Genomic DNA, 19,712 nt, shown 5'->3' on the forward strand with positions numbered 1-19,712 from the left:
GCTAAATGGAATCCTTGTTGCACTTAAGAAAATATCATGTCCCCATATTGAAGCTATTAAGTTAAACTGCTTACTTTGAAGCTGTATGCAAAGAAATAATTTTCCTTTTATGTTACAGTCTTTCAGATTTCAGCTAGTTCTGTATAAAGACAATAGTCTAGAGGATACAGTCTGCTTTTGTTTTCTTCTGGCTTTTTTAGCAAGACAGGTCATTTTCAACAGACAAGTCAATTGAAAACATCACTTGTCTAAAAAAGATAATTAAACAGTCTAAGTAGTGATTGATGTGAACATGAATATATTGTCTTCATTTTTGTAGTGGCTTCTTTCATGTGCTCTTAACACACCAGTAGCATGCTATACTGGAATAATGTATTGAGAGTATTTTTAGATAGTGACACAGCATGTCATGCCGATAAAGGTTTGAAAAATGCTCCATAAATAAGGGAGTCTCCACCCAAGGGAGTTTAGAGCCGTTACCCATTGCACTAAGCATCCAACAAAGTTTCTTTGATTAAGATTAGTCTAATACTCTCAAAGATCTCTGAGCCTGTACCTAAACAGAAACTGCCTAAACTAGGAAACGCTGGACATACATACAGACTACAGTCCTACCTTGTCAGTCCTGGCTGATTCAGTTAGTTGCTAGGGGAATAGATCCACTATACTATTCCCCCTATTAACATAGTTCAGCAAAGAGCTGCTGTGGAGAGACCCAGCATGAGGGAAGTCTAGATAAATATACCAACTTCCTTTGGAGACTCGGGTATTATTTTCTTATTTGTCAGCATGACTTCAGGTGCTGTTTACAGGAGATGAGGCAGTTGAACTGACAGGCACTGATACTGGAAGCTGCAGAAGCAGCACTGCACATGACAGCAGATACGCCTTGTCACAGGGATTTGCACAAGTGTGACATTAAAGGCAGAAGAGTGGGCACTGTTAACAGGTAACAATTACGAGGTAACACTGCTTGAAGGTGATAACTTTGATTGTTACCAAGCCAGCCTTTGTTCTGTCAGCCTGCCTAAAACACAGTTTGCCTGTATAAAGACATTTGCTGATAGTTTCCTTTACAGTACTGTTGTTCTCAGTCATCTGTTTGAGAAAATACTGTTGGTTTGGCTGTTGACTGAGAAAATAATTTTCTGTTTGGGATGCACTGGGGTCATCACTGATGAAATTTTTAAGGATCCATTCATCAAGAAAATGGCCATTCATGCTTTTAGGTCTGATGTCTTCTTACAGTGGCTTCAACATAGACATCTCTGTAAAAGCACACAATTCCAGCAGTTCAAACAGGAATCCAGCCTCATTCAACCATAGGAAATTAAAGAGAACACTTGTACACTTGGCCACATTCCATGATGTTTTATTTAAATATTCCTATCAAGTAAGAGTTTTTAAATTTCAGTTTCTATCCTTAGCTACAACTCAAATTGGGAACTCATCCAGGATACTGCCCAAGGCTGAGAATCTTAAACTGATGCGTAAAGCACCTTCTTAAGTGGTTAGTTTAGTAAAGAATCCATTTAATTTGATAAGAAGGGAGCTCTTAAATAGTGTATTAAAGAGGACCATACATGAAACATTAAGGATCACAACAGCATAATAAAAAATATTATCAAGACAAAGAATTCATTTGTTTGATTTCCAAATATGGAAGACAGCTGCAACACTGTCACTAAAACCTACCAAGCTTTTACTCTTAATGTGGTAATTGAGCCAATGAATATTCATGAACTCTAACTTGTAGTGATTCCACAGTTCATTTCTCAGCTATGTGATTTGCAGCATTGCCATAAAAATCCAGTAGCAAACGTCAAAGAAAACTAACAGACTGTGCAAATTTCCCTTCTTTCCAGATTGCCTCTGACTCCCTATGCAGCAGTAAAGTACTATACTGAAGACACTGCTCAGATTTAAATTCATGTCCTTTTGAACAGGGAAAGCAACAGGCCACAAGAGATGTTCATCATTTAGAGCTCTATGTTATTTGTATATATACTTTTTTTTTCTAATTTATTACAGTTTAGAGAACGGGCTTTAAATTTTTTGCTTAAAAAGATGGCACTTTCAATTGTCCATAACTAAAGCTATCTACTACAAACATAAACTAAAGATGAAATAGTAAAATTATTGAACATTCCAAGTACTGCACCTGTAACTTTGCATAATGATTGTTTAATCTTGGCAATAATTCCTGATTACTTTCTTAATAGTTTAATATAAAGTGCTTGATGTTTAATGTAGAAAAAAAAATCTTATAATAAAAATTAAAGATAATAAGTGATTTATACTGTATAATTTGGAAATATTTCTATGTCCAGAAGTTATTCATCGATTAAATAAGTCATTATAGTTACCACAGCCTTTAAAAATGTTTGTTTTAGTAATAAATTGTGGGATACGCACACAAGATAGAATCACTGAAACCATCGCTGAATTTACAAGACCGTAATGGATTTCCCTGACAAAATTTGTGTAAGTGCAACATATGCCATTCAAAAATAAATTTAAATGCAGAAAATAACTCACTGGTTGGGACTGATAAAAATCTATCAGAAAAGGTGTCTCAAATTCCCTTGAGACACTTTCTCAAGAAAAGAAAGACAAAAGTACATCAGCTAGATGCTCACAAATTATTGGACTTGAATACACCAATTCACCTCATTTTTCATATTTTTGTAAGGCTCCAGTCCTGCCAGTTACTGCATGATGTGCAGCACAGAGCATCTTCCTAGACTGAGCAGAGCCTACACAGGAGCACAAATAAATTGAGTTTGCAATAGGCACAGTAAACTCAGTTTACATTTTCAGCAGAAGTGAGCTTCAAACAAATTTCTGTACATGACTACAGGCTTGTTTACATATAGTACTTTTATTTCAGTTTTGAAACTGATATTTAAACTGCTTTCAGTAAAGCTGAAAAAAAGATGTTAAAGTATAATTTGCTGTAATATAAAGAAACTTCAATTTTTTTTTTATTTTGAACTAACTAAAAGTCAAGATAGATTTTAATGAATATGAGTGTATCCACAAGGCATATATCCCTGAATAACTGACAGGGTGGCTGAATGGATGGTAGTTGGAAGACTGCTATCTTGAAAAGCATTATTAGTTGCCCTATCCTAGGTCTTTATAGGTTAAGTAACTGCATTCCAAGCAACCTAAAATTTGAGGGACAAAGTATTTTCAGCATGCTGCACAGATAAACACAGTGCTGGAAGTTCATTACTTAGTCACAGAGCAAGATTAAAGGATATTTTTAATCTAAGTGAGAAGGAGTAACAGGGCCATGAAGGAAATGTTGCAGGAAATAAAAGCATATTTCTGAAGCAAAGCGGATGTTACAAGAACAAAGCAGGGAGACAGTTTAATGTGTTTCTGTTGCTGATGGTAGTGGAAAAATATGTAATCTCTGTAAAATAATTGAAAGATATTGTAGAAGAATAGCTTGACATGAATTGACTCAGATCTAGAGTCTTACAATCTGGTCTCTGATTAAAGAAGGCAATTATCAAGCTGTTTTCTGACCTTGTAACGTATTAATCACTTGTGTTATATAAATATGTATTTGAACAAGCAAGCTGGCATAACTCTACATACTGGCTAAGTATTGAACCAATGGAAAAGTATAACAAGTGGAATCATAGAACCATAGAATGGTTTGAACTTGAAGGGATCTTAAAGATCACCTAGTTCCAACTGCCCTATCATGAGCACTAGATCAAGTGAAACACTCAACATCTGAGAATACCAAACATGGATTTCTACTCACGTTCTGAGCTCCTACTAAAGCACTAGTATGGAAGTCCTCAAGACAGTCTCTCAGTAAACAGAGCTGGAAGTCATCCCAGAGAAAGTACATATGCGGTTTTAGAGTTACAGAAGTGTCTTTTTGCTAGTCAGTAAAATCTATCTCCGTGAATGATTCCATACGAATAAACAGGTCATATTTCAGCCTTGTTTTCAAATGCTAGAAACCCATTATATAAGCATGCATGGAACTTGAATGAATATTTTCTGTAGTAGAATACATTTGGCAATGTCTTATGAAAACATACATTTTCTTTTCCAAGTCAAAATAAAACTTTGCAATTAACTGTCAGAATTCCTGACAAAGGAAAGCTAGCTGAGCATTTTAGACAGTAAAGAAACACTTTAAAGGAATCACCCCAGTGGATACATGTGTGAGAGAGAAATATATTTAATAGTTAATGTTGCTAATTTTAGCTGTCACCGAACTTGTATTTTAATTTGACTTTTGCAGCACTAAATTTAGTTTCCATTTTATTATGTCATAGCTCAGCAGTGGAAAAAATCTTCTGCAGGTATCCATAATCAAGCTCTAGTTTTGGCGACCATGAATACATGTGAGTCATCAGTAAACACCATCACTACTACTTTCTTCCAGGTGATTTAGGACTTTCTAGATAGTGTATGATCTATATTCTCCACATTTATTGGAGCCTTTCACTAGAGTTGTTAGGCCTGATCTTCCAGTAAAACCTCACATTTACTCTTCTATAAGTTATTATAGCTATCTCCTAATTCTTTCCTTACTGCTGTTTCTATCAGTCTACCTTATAGAAAATTAGATTAGCCATCTTAAAGTACTCTGGAAACACAGAGCTTCTTTTAGAGACTGATGTAGTATTTGTGTCTTGCTATTCTTCTGGCATTGGAAATCTTTTCAATAAGAGATTATGCAATAAAGAAAACAGCAATTTCTAGTTCTTTCAGAACAACTTTTTGGATACTTTAATTTTTTTTCTTAACATATGTAAAATTTGAGGAGAATGTAATTAATGTTACAGTGACCTTCACCCAGCATAACACTAACAGGGCCTTGTGTTCTTAGGATGGATTAGTCTTCTGTTGTGAGCTTTTGCTCCAAAAAGCAGAGATGGACATGCACATGTGCTGTCTACATGACTACCCACCCATCCAATAATTATAATTAATTGTGCAGATAACTGAATATTCTTGCTTCATTTGAAGTCTCTCAATCAAACAGTCTCTGTTGTAGTCAGTAACATATTAGTGAACAGTTTAAAGAGGCAACAAAAAACAGAACTACTATTTGCAATTACTCTGATGCTCTCTTATGTGTCAAAGACATATTGCTTCTAATTGCAACTCCATTTTGCTTCCTCAGAAATCTGTAAAGAAATAAATGTACCTCATTAAAGTCTGGAAAAAAATGCATAAAAACAACACAATAGACATTTACTGAAGGACAAAAAATAGACATTTACAGAAAGACAAGTGATCCAGTCAGTGAAATATCTTCATTATGACAAAAACATTGGAAATAAGTCACTATATTTATATCCCCATGAGGGGCAAGTCTGGTGTGTAAACAAGTTTCTGAAATTGAGCCCGGAGAATTCCTGTCAGTTTTGTATCTCTAATGGTAATAAGCTAATGTTCTTTGCATTTCTGGAGACTTTTCAATGTTAAGATTTAAAAGCAATTACCTGATTTTGATAATGCTTCTATGAGACAAACACACATTATCCCTTTATTAGCAAGGAGGATGGAGGCACACAGTTTTTGATTTGCCATATATTGAGCTGATTACCAAAACTACCAATGAATCACTCACACATCCTCTCTTTGTTGCTAATATTGTTTAAACTGACCCTAATGTCGTGTATGATGACAAATGGATGCCTGGAACACTGCAGTGATGATCCTCGTGAGAAGGCGGGGGAAAAAAAGGTAGAAACAAAAGAGAAACTGGATAAAATAACCATTATTTTACTAGTTCTGCTTCACTTACAGGTCAAACATAAGGAAAAAAAATTGTACGCACAAACTTGAGCTGGAAAAATAGACAATTTCAGATGAAGAGAGACCAGGACATTATCTCATTCGCCGTCTAAAAAATTAATGACGGTCTGACGGCGTTCCCTCTCCCTCCATTCCCTTGGGCCCCGGCCGCGCCTCCCAGGGCCTCAGACGCCCCGCAGGGATGAGCCCGCGGGGCAGCTCAGCGCGCCCGTGCTGGGGCACGTCCTGGACACCTCCAGACGAGGGGATCCGCGCCGGCCGAGCAAAAAATGGTCCGGCCAAGGCGCAGGAGCCGCCCTTGATTCCGGACAGCGGCAAAAAACCGCGGCGAGCCCGGCGCGACACGGCCCGGCCAGCGCTGCGCGCTCGCTCGCTAGATGGCGCCATCGGCTGCCTTGGGGCCCCGGCCCCGGCCCCGGCCCCGGCCCCGGCCCCGGCCCCGGCCCCGGCCCCGGCCCCGGCCCCGGCAGCTGCGCTCCCTCCTGCCCTCCCCTCCTCTGCCCTCCCCTCCTCTGCTCTTTCTGCCGCTCCCCTGCCCTCCCCTCCTGTACCTGCCTCAGCGCCGTCCATCCCCAGCTTCCCCGACAGATCCCCCGGTCCCAGCCCCGCTGGCTCCCGCAGCTCCCATGGAGGTGGCCGGGAGGCTCCCAGTGCGTGTAGGGCCTCGGGGCCGCTGCCGGCGGTGCGGCCCAGGCGGGTGTGAGGTGGGGCCGTGCAGCCCCGCCGGGACGATCCCCCGCGCCGGGGGAGCTGCGGGACTTAGAGCCCGGGGCTTAATGAAAAGGACAGCAGAGGGTTCAGTCTCCCCTCGCTTTGAGGCCCTGTTTTTTTGTTAGGCTTGGCCGCATCGGGTGCCAGCGTGGCTGCCCTGGTAGAGGGAGAGGATGGCCAAGGCACCGAGTCACCCCAGGCTGGGATTGGGAGAAAAATTACACGGTCCGGCCTTTGGCACCCAGTGGGGCTGTGAATATCTCCTAGCTTGGAGACTCCACAAGCTCACAGTGCCAGCCGATGCCAGACTTGGAAGCGCACATCAAACCTGGGTTCTTTCGTAGTGTGGAAGACGCACTCTCCAGTGGCCATTCCTCAGCCCAATAACCAGAGCAATGAGACACATCTAGAAGTACTCCGGGATGGGAAGGATCCTTCCTCAGTTACTTTGCAGTTCCAGGAGAGGAGGAAACAGTCGAAGTTCCCAGGAGGAAACAGTAAAAGTAAAAGCTTACTTGTCAGCTGGTCTTCGATAAATCCCTGTTCTCAGTGTGTGGGTCATAGAATATTGGGATACCAATGCCAACTTGTTATCTGAATGTCAGTGTGAGAAAAAAAGTCTCCATTTTGCAGCTTCTGTAGAAATACCTGGAATCTGACTCAGAAAAAGTCCAGAATCATGTAAACCATTCAAGTTCTGTTTCTATTAAACAGTCTGTGCAGAACAGGAGAAGGAACTTTTAGCAGCAGCACTCTGTATGGGACTGAACAGTACTTTTATACTCAGTTTTTCCTACTTCAACTCTATGTATCAGTGATGGACACAGAAGTGGCAGAGCCCTTATTTCTGATGCTCAGCACAACTTGGCCTTCCCAAGGGGTCACTGGTGTGAACACATCAGTAGCTGCTCAGGGGAACAGTTTGGTGTACATTAAACAGAAAGATTGTATCATGACTATGGGCATACACACTTCACTGATTTTTCACCTGTCCTGGCAATAGATTACAAAGTGTTTGTAGAGGTACCAACACAGATGCTTGCCTTGGAAGTTTATTTGTAATTTTGTAGGAGCTTCTATCTGTGTCCTTAATGTTTACTTAAGAAATGCTACTGGCTCAGTCTCCATTCTGAATTAGTATGAAAAATAAAATCAACAGAAGTATTTTAATTTGACAGATGCTTTTTTTCCAAAAGTAATGACTTTCAAGGCCAGGGAAAAAAAAATCTATGAGGAATGGTTTTGATAGCTGTTTTCTGAATAGCCTGGAGCTATTGATGATAAATATAATCAACAAAAAGCTATTAGTGTGTTTTGTACAAAATTGCATAAGATATCAATTAAGAGCTGGATTCTGCAAAACTCATTTACTGTGAGATAATTGTTTCAGGCTTTGTGTCAGAGAGAGTCTAGAGTTCTCATCAGTCTCTAGACCAGATCAAGTAATTGCACCCTAATGTATCCATCCTTCTGTGCCGACCACAGCAGTGACCTTGGCTGAGTAGTTTAGCTTGATATAGCTGCATTTTAGATATCTACATTATGTGAGATGAATTCCATTGCTTTCAGGTGCCTTAGATAGGTGATCTTATGTATTAGAGAGATTACATTGTCAATGCAAGTGGTAATGATTAAAACTGAGGAAAATGAGGCACCATTTATTCATGGAAATGAGAGGAAAAATCCCACATCACATACGTTAGTATAAAACACATCAGTGCTAAGGTGTCTTCTCCACTCTGAATCTAATTTAAACAGCATTCATAACAGGCAATTTTTTTTCTTTTCCAAGCAGTGAACTGACAGGACAGTGGTTTTAAGTATACAGGACTTTTGGAAAGAAAAGAGAAACATGCTTGAGAAACTTACTTGAGCAGAAGCACTGGGATTTGGGATAAAGCATTGACAGGTGTAAGAGCCTTCTTTGTTTTGTGGAGTTTAACCAAGTGCAACCCAGCCCTCCTGTGTCTGAGCAATGTGTGAGGTGTGTGGCCAATGTCTTACTCATATCCACTGAGTAATGAAAAATGCAGGGAAGTCAGTGCTCATATGCATTGGTTTCTTTCCCAGTGGCTACTCAGTTTTTGAGAGACTGTAGGCTGAATGATGTGTCCTTGCTCTGGCAGTGCTGTCCCCCTCTGCAAACAGCAGGTAATGATGACAGTGGCTGCCAGGTGTGAGCAGCTCTGGTCAAGGCTATGGCTCTCAGCCCCTGTCTCCAGGTGCTGGCACCGCTGCACTGGCTCACTGTGTACTCACTTCTTTTCACTGCTGTTCCCACCACAGTGCTTTCTGTATTTCTGTAGGAGCCAGTTTGGATCAGGCTCTGGTCTCTCAGTACCTTGCAGGGAGATCAGCAACGCACTTCATGTCTAGCTTGTGATCCTACCCAGTTCTTGTTCAGTCATGATGTTCAGTCCAACTGTAGAGTACCCGGACATAAAAATATAAATGTATACAAATATTTTCATATATTTGTATATGTGAAAATGAAATATTGTATTTTTATACATGAAAATGAAATAGTTTCATTTTCTATGATAACCCATAGAGCTGCATGCAGGGCAGCCTGACTGCCATGCTCTCCATGCTTCCTGTGTGGTGGTGATACCAGCCAGGCTTCTTCTCTGAAGGTCCCAGGCTGTGCTGAACTTGGTCAGCAGAATACTTCTGTTATGAACTCCCAATTTTTATAGTTAACTTACAAATACCTTTTAAAAAATTAGTCTTTCCTATTTTATGTTTCCTTTTTTCTTTTGGGAAAGGTGACTTTAATTTATCAGATTCACCAAGATTGGCATAAATACAGTAGGCTCCAGCAGCATATACTCTTGGCAAACATAGACCAGGAAAAAAGCTTGCCTTACTAACTCGTTCAAAGGGCAAGCAGAACCATGTATTCCCAGATATCTGTAGTACATACCAGGAAACAATTCTGTCTCTAGTCACCTCTGTGGGAAGCAGGTGTTGTTTTTCTCATTTGCACAGTTTTGTGCAAATCTCTTCCAGCTATTTCCTGTTTCCTCCTGAAAATGGCAATGACTTTCTTTATTGCAAGGAATTGGTATTACAGGACTTATGGTAGTAATTAATGAACTGTTATCTGAAGGCTGTCATATTTGGGCTTTACAAAATGTTTAAATGACATAAACTGTAAAATATACTTTTGGTTTATTTAATTTTTAACTCTTTTAAATAAGCTGTGGATGGGAGTTTGTGTTTGGTTATTTTTGGTGGCTTAGTTTGGTTTGTTTTTAACCAGTTCTTGGTTAAAAGACCTTATGTTTGTATGACATTACTTAGTTAAGAAAAGGAAAGCCATACATTCTTCAGATATCTTTCTATTTCTGCAGTTGGTGAGAGTTCTTGACCAGCTTAACCAAAGGTATAGAATAATGTGTGGAATATTGTGTGTCCATCCAGCAAAGGGGTTCTGGAAAAAATTGAACTCTTAGAAGGGAATGTTACCAGATGTGACCCATGTTTTAAGATAGCCCTTGTTAAAATATCTGAAATAAGTATTCCTAGAGGAAGGGGGTGCTTCCATTCTAAGTAACTATCAATAATATTTTAGTTAGAAGCCTTTATTGCTTGATGGATATCTAGAAGAAATGTAAATAACAGAGGTATTTCAAGTGCGTTCTCAAGCTGCTCAGGCCCAGGTATGTCCTGGTGCAGAAATCTATTCCACTTAGTCCAGGTATTTTCTTCCCTTGCAGAAATTTTTAGTGTGGCCTCATCTTTTTGTCAGTCAGAGACCATAAGCAGGTGGAGTGAGTGGGAAATTCTGAGTGAGAAGGGCCAAAGAAGGAATCTAGTCCCCAGTACATACATTTGGTAGAAGCTCCTCTGCTCTAGTCCTGCTCCTCCATATGCCTCTTTAGTGAGGCCTATTAGTGCCACATGCACTCTTTGTGGCTTGGAGAAAGGTGTTTCCATTCCTCAGGAGGGATGATGCATGTCTTGCAGAATGCATGTCATGCAGAATGATAAACTGCCCCCTGAGGCAGACCCTGCTACTGTATACAATGGAAGAAAAACTGAGAAGGGTCTAGGCAGCACATTGTCAAACAAAATCACAACAAAAAAGAAGGAATGTATTTTCAAAAAGTACACCAGTAATATTATATCTCTGCAGCATGAATTATACAATGCACTGTAAGACAGCCATTTATTATACATGCTTGGATTTAAAAAGGGGCAATTCTGCATGCTAGAAGAATCATTACTGAAATAGAACCCAATGGCAAGGTGATCTCCTGTTTTATCTTTGTTATTAATTTGGACTGTAGAAAAAAAAAAGATATTTGCAGAATACTAGGATAGTGCAAGGCCATAGGAAATGGCATCATTCAAAAATTCATACTGGAGGTAAAATTAAATGAGCCTCTTCAAATTTTTTACAATTTTCTATTTCTTAAAATACACAAATAATACTTATTGCACAGATGCAGGTATCATAACAGGTTTTACATGAATGAAAAGATAATGTCATAAACCATGAAGCTGAAAACCTGAAATGAGCAGTGTGTCATAGCTTGGACTTTATGATTTCAAAGGTCTTTTCCAGTCTAGTTAATTCTGTGATTCCCATCATAGTCTAGATACCACTGAAGCAATACATAGGGAAAAACGATTTAAAGTAATGAGTAAAGATTTCCCATGTGTGTAAAAAGGGGGAATTTCTACACTAAGCTAAATAAAGCAATTCACACAGTAAATATCTGTCAAACTTTCACTTTAACACCTCTGGAGCCAACTTTTGAGCCATACTCATTTATATGAAAAACACATATACACTCCCCAGACTAAATAACTCTGTAACACTTGGGAAGGAATTCTGAAAGGCCTTTGTGTGTGTTTATATAAATCTGTGAGCTGTGTACTTGAGAAGAAAGGGGTCTATTGTCTGGGTAGGAAAACACAAAGCTGGGGTGAGATTTCACTGATTTATACCCTGATTTTTGGTAATTGGGTCATATAGGCATTTGGTCAGACTACATCTCTGAATGTGTGTCTTTTGCTTGAATATCCACAGTTGCTTCTGATCCAGTCATTCTGGTTGAAATATGTTGCAGGTTTTGTCTTTTCCTCCTCAAGCAGAAGTAAATTATACTTCCAGCTCCAACTATAGAAAGGGCTAGAAGAGCAAACAGCCATATGATGCCAGCAGAAAGTACTTTCTCCATTTTCTCTTCTGTAAGGATATACAATGGAATAACCTTTGAGGTTAAAAGATTTCAGAATCTAGTAATAAATGAAATTTCTATAATGAGAAATCAAAAAAAAATCAATGTGGATGTAGATTTTCAGTTCAGCATTGGGTTGATTTTAGTTTTTTACGAACACCGAACAAAACATAATTAAATCTGATCAAAGCCCAATATTAAAACATAAAAGTAAATCAATATTTACTTCAGGATAATCTCTACGTCTTATATTGAGATCCAGAATAAAAGTTTATGGACTTTTTATTTTTAAACACTCTCAAAACAAATACTGAGAAACCATGGGATTATATTCCTGTTTTATTTTAACATGCTCTTATTATTTTGCTTAAAATGAAATATGCTTACCTGTGTTTTCTGTTGACATCTCTTTGTTTTCAGGAGCTTTTGAAAGGAAAAAAAAAATTATTCTGAATGCTTAAAAAAAAAAAAGGCATTTTAAAGTTGCTAAGTCCCAGTGTTTCTGACAATTCCCCCTGAATTCATGTGTTGGTGATAATCACTCTCCCAGAGAGATGGAGCTAAACCTGTGTAAAACTCTAGTGGGGTGATTGGCTCTTTCATCCTAAGAACATCTGATTTCCTCAGTTATGATACCCCAAGCAACATGTAGAGACAGTTTTCTGTTATTTCAAAAAGTGTTTTCAAATACATTTATTTCTCAGAAACTCCCCAAAGGATCCTTAGTAATTTTAAGGTGTTTCCTGAAAGGAGGTCTTGGGTGTTAGTGGTGAATCATGAGCTTTTTTTTTTACTTGAGCTGAAAAGACTTTTCTATTATGGGCCTTCTGTCAGAGATAACCATTCCATGTGGATGTGGTTCCTATGGTAATTGCTCTTCCTGAACTTAGCAGGTAATACAGAGGTGAACGGAAATAGCAAGTTATCCAAACAAAATGTCCGTGTTCTGGACTACTTTGATTTTATCTCAGTTGGTAATCAAACTTCTGCATTTTCTTACAGGTGATATTTTTTCTTTCAGGATACTACCTGCATTTTATTAAACATGATTCTATCATACTGTACATAAGGAGTGCCACAAGAATTTTTGTCATGGTATCCCTGTAATCCATCAGATCAGTAGTCAGTAAGGAAAGGAATCACCAATTCCAGCATTTCTACAAGACAGTTTGCATTGCACTTGTCAGAACAAGATTTTGTTTGAGAGTACACTCAGCTGAAATCATTCAAAGTGTTGCTTTTGAGCTTAGCTTTTGCCTAAACTCAGGGGTGTGAAGTATTGATGATGGCTGCACAGGGCTGATGGTAGTTCTAGAGGACATAGGGGGGATGCAGCTTTCTGGGAAAGCAGTCGGAAGCCAGGTGGGACTTGTCAGTATTTAGGCAGCCACATCGTGCATTAGAGTCAATTGGTTTTGCATGCAAACTTAGAGTATTTTACATTTCTGTGTTGTACGATGAAAATACATTATTAGACATTATTAACCTTAACATACTAGAAATACTACTTACTTTTATTTTTTTTACAGATATATCCTTTTTTGAAAGAACAGAGGTTGGCATTCCAGAAGCCAGATAATGCACATAGTTCTCCACAGTCTTTAAGCCTTTTATTTGATGGTTCTCCCACTTGCCAGTTGACAAAATCCATTGTAGATTTATCTGTCCATACCCACTGTCCTAATATTAAAAATTAACATATATGTAAAAAATAAATGGGTTTTGACAAATAGAATGAGTTTTAATGGAAAAAATAAAAATTTATAACATGAATAGCTAGTAAAATGTTACAATTATAATTTTAAGCACATTTAAGCATACTTTGAAATAAACTTTGTGTAATTTATATCTATATATGTACTTTCAAGTGTACAAAGTTAATTTCATTTCAACATAATGTGTTATTTCATTTGATAGGGTAACATATGATGAAAGATATTACCTCTGTCACCTTTCTTTAGCCCTACCCAAAAGTTCAATGATTTTCCGTGGAGTATCTTAATGGTTTCTGACAGAAAGTTTGTTTCACTATAGTCTCCTACTGATACCAAATCAGCACCTGAAAAAATATTAAGGAACACATAACAGTTCTCATTTTCTTAGAGATCAAGTGAATAAACACACAAAAAATTATGCAAAAGGATATAAAAGACACCAACTCTTCTATATTATTCACTAGTCTTGTTGTAGGTATTATATCACTGTATGGTTTTTTTTTTTTTTTGAGCATGACTGCATGTTGTATGCATGTGAATCTGCACAAAGATATGGATTTTCTGAAATTTTCTGGATCTTTTCAGTCTTTTCTGTTTTAGAGAAGAAAAATTACTCTCCTGCAATACTTTTTGACAGGCATGGCCACATCCCAGACTGTGGTGCTAGTAAGCTGAAACATGTACATGTGATGTAAGCACCACCATGCTTGTTGCCACTACAGCTCTGTCCCTCATCAGAGGCTGGGCAGCAGTTTTGGCAGTGCCTGATGATAAACAGGTTATGCAGGATGTGTCAGAAGATGGAAGCTGCAGTCCAGAAGATGTCCAGAAGTTGATTTATAATTGTCATACACCCTGGCATTGCAAATACACAAAGCTGTGCTGGGAACACAAGGAAATGATCGCCTTCCTGGCCTGGCCAGTGGGTAACTGGCAGGAAAAAGTGTAGAAATTTAGGACATGGAGCAGTGTCCAATTGTAACCTTTCATCCTGACTATTAGTGTAATGTTTACTTTTTGTAGTAATTATGTGATTTATGTGATTATGTGAAAGATGTGTATCTTTCTACAAAGCCTCTCCAAGAATTCTGTTGTCTTACAGCTGTAGAGCAAAATGCGTTGACAAAGGTGCTTTTTCTGTTTATTCAGTGTTTTCAGATCTGTGAGGAAGTGCCTTTAGAAATGTTATTCTTACACTGAAATATGTGTTGTATTGCACCAGTTCTCAGAAATGTGGAGCAAAGTGTCTTTTCCCTTCCCTGATGAATGTGCTGCACTTATTTCCATGAAAGCAGCACAGAAAGAAGAGCTCCAGAGCAGGAACTGCGTGGCTGGGTGTGTTTTGCTGGTTCGTGAAAGATAAACAGCTCCTTCATCTCATTTGTTGTCCAGCCACTGAGATCCACTGAATGAACTGTGCCCTGGAACTAACAAACACAACTATCCTATCACCTGTGTGTTCCAGATTGCACTGTATGTGGAGTCCCTTTTGCTTGGGGATGGGAAAGCCAATCCTGTAGCCTGTGTGTTAGTGGGTCTCTAAAAGTGTTTATTTACCTACCTAATTCTTTTTTGCCATAAAACTAGTAGGAACTTCATATTTTTGAGGTACTCCTATTTCACCTGATACATGAAATGCTGCTGTCTGACAAAGGTTACGTTTATTGTGCTAAAGCTTGTTCAGAAAAGCAACCAAAAAAAGAAATGTGATGTTTTAAGGTAATTTGAGGTTTGCTTAGCAATATTATCCATTATTTTATGTGTTGAATTACATCATCAGTCTTTCTAAGACTAAACACTCACCTAGTCGGGCACATTCTTCATGAGCTTGAGACCAACTTCTTTTCTTGGTGGCCTCAAAGTAATAGCAGTGACCAGAGAAAGGTATCCAAGATTTGTGTCCTCTTGATTCAGGGCATTTTCCAGGAAGTTGTGGGGGTTCAGTAGGGGCCATTACTGATAAGACATCAGTTATGGAGATCAGTTGGAGTCCAGTTTTTTTGATATAACTAGTTTTTCCTATTATACTAGTATGACAAAACTAAATTACTATGTTAGGTTTGTAGTCTTAGAGGAAATGTAGCCTGTTCTAAGAAGAGCTTGAATAAGGTTCTAACTTTCTGTTTGAGACAATATTTTCCTTCATATTTATTTATCAATATGATTTGACAGTATCAAAACCTTATAAAACCTTACAGTTGAAATTTTGATTGTGAATGAAAGCGTTGGTATAATTAAGCATTGCTTGCAGGTTTTTTATTAAACTGCATCCTGAATACATTCCATAGTGACTGATATAATAGGAAGATTTTGAATGGGTAGATAAATGCAGATGGAATGTAAATTATGTATTCTGCCAGATTACTTTTTCTTCCTGTTAGTCTTTTACAGTCTGTTTCTTTCCCTGATAAGGAATACTAGTTCTCAAATGAGATTTCCAGAATCATAAAGTGGAAAGAGGTATTATATATGAAATCCGAGGATTTTTGTCAAATTGAAACATCTTGGAACGCAATTTGGAATGTAATTTTAAATTTTCTAATGATTCAAGATCCTCCCCAAAGATGAAAGATTCACAAATATAGTGAAATTTTGAAATCATATTTATATTTATTTCCAAATAAATTATACAAGTTTGTGCTTGGAAGACTTTCCAAGAGGTTATTTACTTCATCTTTGTGCTTGCAGGTGGCATGAAGCTGATATATTGTTCTTAACAGATATTAGTCCTGTCTGTTCTTGTACAGCAAGCTGTAGCAATGAAGATTTGATGATCTGTCTAAAGCATTTATTAAATATTATTTATTTATAATAAATTATTTATTAAAGTATTTATTATTTATTAAAGTATTTATTTATTATTTTGTACTGATAAAAGTAGAAGGTTTTTCCTTGCTGTGTTTGAGTCTTTTACCCCTTTCCAACTCATATCAGACACATGGAAAAATAAATTGCATCCCTTAAGGCTCATTTATTAATATTTAGCATTGATAATACAGTTTCTTGTAGTCTTTGTTTTCTCAGTCTTTTGTCCAACCCCAGTATTTTCTTAAAGTTATTGTTACCTGGTCATCTGAAAACCCTAGTTGAGAAGCTTTTCAAACTTTGGTACCCCAAACTGGATATGGAACTTCATATAATGAATAATAAAAACAGATCTTATAGCAAGTGAATTACTTTTCTTATAGAATGGTTTAAAAATGTGAATATTCAATCCTTTGTTTCTTAGGCTTTTTGTAATTACTATGATATAATTAACTTTGGAAATAATTTATGTCAATACTCAGAACTAGTTAGGTAATCCTGTCTTCCTGCATACTGGTGTATTAACAAAGTATTTTTCCAGTGCCTTATTGCACTATATAGCCTCTAGCCAAGACACATGTATGGAGTTACTCACCATCTGATTTTTTACAGACAGAAAATAATTTTTCCCCGCAAGAAGCTGTCTTCCAGTTGCCATCAGTGTCTAGGTAGACACATGCTAATGTCTGTTTGGGTTCTCCACTGGCCCACTTGCTGTAAACTAAACTCCACCTGTCAATCCATTGATATTTTCCATTGGTCTGGAAGCAAAATCCATATGGTAATTTCATGTTTGCATATGGTGACATGGCTGCTATACAGGATCCTCAAGAGAGAGGACTCTCACATAACCAGTGTATAATCATCTGCTTACTAGTGCCCTTTCCTCTAAGCTTGTAAATGCTAACTGACTAAAATGCACACTGACTAAGTTCACAAATGTGAATGCCTGTTAAAAGAATCTAACATTAATTCAGAGTATTTTTCAAGCACTGGGAAATGAAAGGGGGGAAAAATGGGAACATGAGGGAAGGCATAAAACTAGAAGCAGATAAGACATCATGTTGGTATGACCACCCAGACGTCTGCATGGGGAATGGGAGTGTGTGTGGGAGTGTTCTTAAGCAGCTCTGATTGCTTTTGTTGTAGTTCTCGTGACTGTGATTCATGATGAAGAGCGCAGCATGTCAAAACACACCTACCATCCAAATGTTCACCCTCTCCTGTCATACAACTGATGTAGACATCTCACAAACAGAAAGGATTATTTTTCCATAATATTCTAACTTCTAATTGCATAATTAAATGCAATTACACCGATTGCATTTTCAAATTAAATGTTCCATATGATATAGCCTCCATATTCCTTTTACTAATATTTACCACAGTTTCTGTTCACAGCTGTAGTTTGCTATTGCTACCGTAAATAAGACCACTCTAGTAAAATGTGTGAGCATAAACACACACACATAAAAATCGTTCCTCCTTAAGTGTCAGGTCTGTGACCTCTGATAGCTTGTCACTGATCACTGAGGGACATAAACACATGGCAGGAGAGCAGGATGTATTGTGCCTGGAATTACTCTTAGACTAAAATCAACTCAAAATGTAGGAAATTTTACGATTTATATCTGATACACTTTAAACTACTGCACACAACACACTAAGCTGTTGTATACTGATTTTACAGGAACATTTCCTTGGCTAAAGGAAATGTCTATGTGTGAGTCTTACTTGAAGATTTCAGTGCAAATGGCTGTTACACTGATGTAACAGGCTGTTTGCAGCATTACACTGGCAGAAATCCCAATGGGCAACAAGGTTAGAGTATAAAGTAAAATCGGGCCCTGTGTTAGCTTGACTGCATGTACATAATGCATTTGTTCTTACCATATTGCTGTTAAGACCAATCCACAGAGGCTCTCCATATTCCTTTGCGAGTAGGAACAACAGTGCCTGGCTATATGGGTCTAAAATGCTGGCAAGTTCTGAGGCATTGTCATTGCAGTTTTGGTGTGCTTCCTCCCAGTTCATTTTGGAATGGGTGACAGAATAGCTAATCCCACTAGAATGGTCAAAAGCAAAGTCCAGCACTGTTGCTGGTGATTTAAAGAGTTCAGGATCTGTAGGAAAGAGGGGAAAAAAAATGCCCCACGAGCAGCTAAATCTGGAGTCACATATTTGGCTTGAGCAATTGACTATCATCTTCATTATTTACAAACCTAATATAAAATTACTAATGGAATGAAGCATCTTCTTCTTAGCTGTTTATAATAAAATATAACATCAAAACAACAGTTCCAATAAAATAAATGTATTTTCGACCTCTGATAATTTTGAAACAGTAAATGCACAGTATTTCATATTGCAGAGGTAAATTTATCCCATCACTCAAAAATATCACACCTGCCCTGCCTGTTTTTAAGATACTTTTTGCAGCTTAATGACTGTCAGGTTTACATGGAAAAGTGTTAAACTGACCAGTTTTGATACCCTATAGATCATTATGAACATATGTAATTAAAATGTTTGAGGGCTTCATCTATTCAATTACACTTTCAAAAGTAAAATAGTTTTCCTATATTCTGCTATATTTTCTCAAAATCATTGCTAATAACACTGGGAGGCAGGATGGGCCATTAGGTTTTACTGATCCTTTACCTAAAAACCAAAACAAAATTAAACAAAACAAAACCAAAACCAAACTGAAATAAAGTATGTTGAACAAGAACATTTGTTTTAATCTTTGTGTTATCATTTTCAAGATTAACAATACAGAACTCACCACTATCCTTCTGGCATATATACCCTCTGTACTTATAACACTCCTCATTATTCCATTTTCCTGTGTCATAAGCAGGACCTCTCTTCAGAGAAACACAATCAAACTGTTGGAAATAAGGGAAAGAATGTACATAGATATTAGAAGTTATAAAATAGAGTACTATAACTGAGTAGTTTCAGGGGTTTTTTGGTTTTGTTTTTGTTTTCTTTTTATTTTTTGGTTTTTTTTTTTTTTTTTTTAGTTCTGATGTTGTAGGGTGTGTTACCACTCTAGAAATACCTTTTATTCATCCTTCTCTGTCCCGTCTGACCTCCCTTGTGGTGGCCAGGTCCCCTGTTGTACACTCTTCAGCTCAGCCTGACTGTGTATTGAGTTATTTTCCAAGAGAAATACTTGAAAAACGTTATTATTTTCAAGAACTTTATTCTACATTATCTATCCCAAAATATGACTGACTATCAGTAACATTTTGAATAAGAATGAAATGCAGGTCTTGCAAAGACAGCTGTAAATAGTGGTGATTCTTGACAAAATCACCTAGATTACAGTCCTTGGCAGAGCTCTCATCAACTCTAGTTCTTAGAATTTCTCTTTCAGCTATATGAAATCATCTTAAATTTGAAATGTCAAATTTATTACAAGCTGCGATCTCCTCTTCTAAGCTGCCATGGGGTAATTGTTGAGCCTTTCGTCCTTGAAAAGGATCCT

The 19,712-nt window shown here is 37.8% G+C and overlaps 1 protein-coding gene across 1 annotated transcript in view; it reads right to left on the reverse strand.

Annotated features, from left to right (window-relative positions):
- Positions 1 to 11,507: 11,507 nt before the first annotated feature.
- Positions 11,508 to 19,712, reverse strand: part of LOC134052837 (macrophage mannose receptor 1-like) — a 34,153-nt gene continuing 25,948 nt past the window's right edge. The window contains exons 23-30 of the mRNA XM_062507539.1: positions 19,005 to 19,107; positions 18,110 to 18,342; positions 16,815 to 16,980; positions 15,218 to 15,370; positions 13,642 to 13,758; positions 13,212 to 13,379; positions 12,087 to 12,122; positions 11,508 to 11,707 (exon numbers count right to left, since the gene is read on the reverse strand). Coding sequence (XP_062363523.1) covers positions 11,508 to 11,707; positions 12,087 to 12,122; positions 13,212 to 13,379; positions 13,642 to 13,758; positions 15,218 to 15,370; positions 16,815 to 16,980; positions 18,110 to 18,342; positions 19,005 to 19,107 — 1,176 coding nt within the window. The remainder of the gene's footprint in view (positions 11,708 to 12,086; positions 12,123 to 13,211; positions 13,380 to 13,641; positions 13,759 to 15,217; positions 15,371 to 16,814; positions 16,981 to 18,109; positions 18,343 to 19,004; positions 19,108 to 19,712) is intronic.

Source organism: Cinclus cinclus, chromosome 1 (assembly GCF_963662255.1).
Source record: "Cinclus cinclus chromosome 1, bCinCin1.1, whole genome shotgun sequence".
Taxonomy (NCBI): Eukaryota; Metazoa; Chordata; class Aves; order Passeriformes; family Cinclidae; genus Cinclus; species Cinclus cinclus.